We start from the raw sequence: 3,604 nt of genomic DNA, 5'->3' as shown, positions 1-3,604 counted from the left end.
CTTTTTAAACTTCTGAACATCAGAACAGGCTTGTAGCACCCAATTCGTGAGTTGAAAGATAAAAGAATAAATAAAAAATAAAAAATGATGGAATGATAGAAGTTGAAAATTTTAAAATTAGCATATTTTTTTGTTTTTTTTTATGATAACATAAAACATATCACTCCCCTTATGTGATGCCTGAGTGCCAGCATATTTCAGTCTAGAAAATAAGTATTGCATGAACGCCCATCTAAAGTGGTATAATTTTTCAAAGAGTTCCCCTAATATGTGTATGTATGTCTCTCACTTGTCTTTCCAGCCATCTTTTTTGACATGCCCTATCAGCTGTTGACTGAATCTATACATGGTGTTTCACAAAATGTTTCCCTGTGCAGTTCTTGTAATTGTCAGCTGAATCATGTAACTGGAACAGGCTACAAAGTAACTTTTTCTGTAACAGAAAAAATAGAGCAGCATCATATGTTTAGTTCAAGAATATACTTTTCAAGCAAAACAGAGAAGTGTTTAGTGTTAAAGCAAGTGGCACATATAGTAATTACAGTGCTTCATAAGGTAACTGCATTAAATGAAAGTTTTTAACTTGCTTGCAGACCAAGTTCCAGTTGCAGCATAGGACAGCCATTCACCAACAGCAAAGCAGGAATCAGCATTTCTATAGAGGACACTGATGAGAGTGGAGGAAACACAGTTCAGCTTGACAGGTACAGAGCAATGAAAACTGTATTTTAGGTTCAGCAAATAAACATTTTACAAATATTTCTAACTTGCACACATATTTTGTCTCCATGATGGTAATTGTGTATGATATGTGGTATTAAAACAACATAAAGAGAAAACCGAAATCAATGGCCATCGGAATTCATTGCTCTGACCACATGACACCCTCTATCCGCTAAAGTTGGCACTAACTTCGCCAACAAGCAGTGGTCCCTCAGTCAGTATAGTTTGCTTGTGGACTGAAACCACAGAGTTTTTTTTTTTTTTTGTAAAGAGGAAACCAATTTAAATGTTCCTTGAATTAAAGTTTTTCCCTCATTTAACATTCAGTTTCAATGTTATCAAGTCATTAGTCTTCATGTCAATGAGTTCCATTTAAGGTTTTCTTCACCCTAGTGTTCAGATCTACTTGTCCCAAAAGAAACCTTAAATAGGAGTTGCCCATATTACTGAAACTTTTTTCTTGAGAGCAAGAGCAGAATGACTTCAGAGAGTCCTTGTTATTAATACCAAATGCTGCCTTCATCTCCTTTTGAAAACACCAGAGTTAAAACTGTATAAAGTTCATGTTTTGTTTTTTGTCTTTGTGAAATATGATTTCTTGTACTGAGTGTGAAACATCAATTGAATAAGATATACACAGTTTGATTCGTAGTTTAAGATTGTGGTCTTTTTAATGTGACACCATCTAGCGTCACAGTTCGATAGATGGTTACCATCTCTCTTACAGAAAACAGACTGCATTTTCATTACAAAGCCCAACCAGTTGATGCTGTTTATTCAGAGACACAGTTTTTTTAATATTAAAGACAGTGGTGCGTATAGTAACCACTGTAATTTAAAGGGTTGGATAGAAACATGGCTTTAGGTTGTGGATTGGATTTGGTTACCACTTCTGAGATTCTCATGATGAATATCAAGATTAAGGTCTTTTGAGTTTTAAGGCCATGTAGTTTGGTATTTGGGTACTACAATTTCAGAGGCACCCATCTCCTCCATCTTCAGGATAGAACCCTTTGACACTGATGATGGAGACAGCATATTCCTTAAAAATATTAGTACCTGTATACCATACTCCATCGTCACATCCCAGAAGACAATAATCTTAATTTATAATTAATTTGAGTTACATATATTCTTGATAACAAGGCCACTGTGAAGTTTTTTAATTAGAAGTGATTTTTGGCCACTCATTTGTCTTTATTTTTCAAGTAGAATCATTTTAATCTGTAGAAATAGTTGCATACATGTACTTTCATAGTATCCCCTCTAATGGTAAAATTATTCATAGTGATTTGTTGTTTCTTATTCATTTTAACCTCTCTACCTTCTTTTCAGGAATCTTCACTTCTTTATTTCTCAAATTAGAAATATTGCTTTTTATGTAGTGAGAAAACATAAGATTTTGTACCACCTCGAAGATTATTGAGACTGAATACATATAAGGTAGTAGTACATGCATAGTGTGGTCTTTGCATTTCCAGTAGTTCCTCCAGTGAGGATGAGGATGAAGGTGAGGAAGGGACGCCAGGAACAGGAATCAGCATTGGGGTTCAAGAGGACCTGAAGAGGATACGAAGTGCGTCGGACTCACTAGTGTGTGAGACATCCATTGTGACTGAAGACACAGACAGTTTGCAGCCCACAATGTGGCTTGGAACAGAGGATGGCTGTATCCATGTGTATAATTGCAGTGACAACATTCGCATTAAGAAGAACAAGGTGAAAATACAGCATGGATCATCTGTTCACAGCATCATGTGAGTACATTCAAAACAGCTGTACAGTACATTTAATGCAGCTGTACAAAACATTTTGCTAATATTTATTATAGTCTTGCCAACACAACAATATTTCCAGCAGATGGGGTATGTGACTAGGATGACTAGGATTTCATCACATGAATGCCATCTTTAGATTCGGGTTTTAGTTACAATATTCTGTCATGTACTTAGTGACTTGCTAGTGATTTACACAACAGGATGCAACAAAATAGGAATGCAGTATCTAGTCCAGGGACATATTTCCTCTGACAGGATATCTGAGTTATCAGAGTTTCTGTATTCACTTGGTTAGTAGAATTACAGAGCTTGATGTTGTGCATCTGAAATATCCTTACAGGCATGTCATACTTTGAGTAGGTAACTTCCAGAAGAGAAGTCCCATGCTTTCAACAAGATCTCCAGTATGGCGATTTTGGTTCGAGTCTTTTATTGAAAGTACAGTGCAGTAGCTTTCTAATGATGATGTAACTGTCTGTATCACTGTCTGATGGTGATGCACACACAGAGTTGCCTTAGACACAATGGAACACAAAATTTGTAGTCAGACAATAGAGATTTACAAGAATCTGTAATAAACTGCTAAAATATTGTGTGGCTTCAGGCTTTTGAACATTGGTGGACATGCTGCATCAGAAATTTCCATTCATCATCATCATCATCATCAGTAATCTGTCAAGACGACAGGTCCGCAGTCTCTTCCAAAACAATTCCATTTAATGCGATCTAGAGCTTTCTCCTTCAAATGACAGTATCCTCTTCTGTCCCCAAGGTCATCCAGCATCTTCTTACGTCTTCTTCCTCGTCTTCTTGTCACTTCTATCTGCCCCTCTATCTTTCCTTCGATAACTTCTTTTAGAAGGCAGTTTCTGCGTAAAACATGACCAATCCAATTAGCCTTCCGTTTTCTTATTTCGTGTAGGATATTCCTCTGCTCACTGACTCTAATTAACACTTCTTCAATTCTCACATAATCGGTCCAACTGATCTTCTCCATCCTTCTCCAACACCACATTTCAAAACTTTCCAGATGTTTCTGATCTACTGCCCTAAGTGTCCATGTTTCAGCCCCATACAGAGCTATGCTCCAAATGTAGCATTTC

General features: G+C 36.7%; 1 protein-coding gene across 1 annotated transcript in view; it reads left to right on the top strand.

Annotated features, from left to right (window-relative positions):
- Positions 1-593: 593 nt before the first annotated feature.
- LOC111871171 (rho guanine nucleotide exchange factor 17-like) overlaps positions 594-3,604 on the top strand; it is a gene marked incomplete at its 5' end in the record, with an annotated part of 13,763 nt that continues 10,752 nt past the window's right edge. Inside the window, 2 exons of the mRNA XM_033754131.1 lie at positions 594-704; positions 2,205-2,480. Of these exons, the coding sequence (XP_033610022.1) occupies positions 594-704; positions 2,205-2,480 (387 nt within the window). The remainder of the gene's footprint in view (positions 705-2,204; positions 2,481-3,604) is intronic.

This window comes from Cryptotermes secundus, unplaced genomic scaffold, assembly GCF_002891405.2.
Source record: "Cryptotermes secundus unplaced genomic scaffold, Csec_1.0 scaffold394, whole genome shotgun sequence".
Lineage (NCBI taxonomy): Eukaryota > Metazoa > Arthropoda > Insecta > Blattodea > Kalotermitidae > Cryptotermes > Cryptotermes secundus.
Note: the sequence above shows the minus strand (reverse complement) of the source record. Positions and strands in the feature narration are given on the sequence as shown.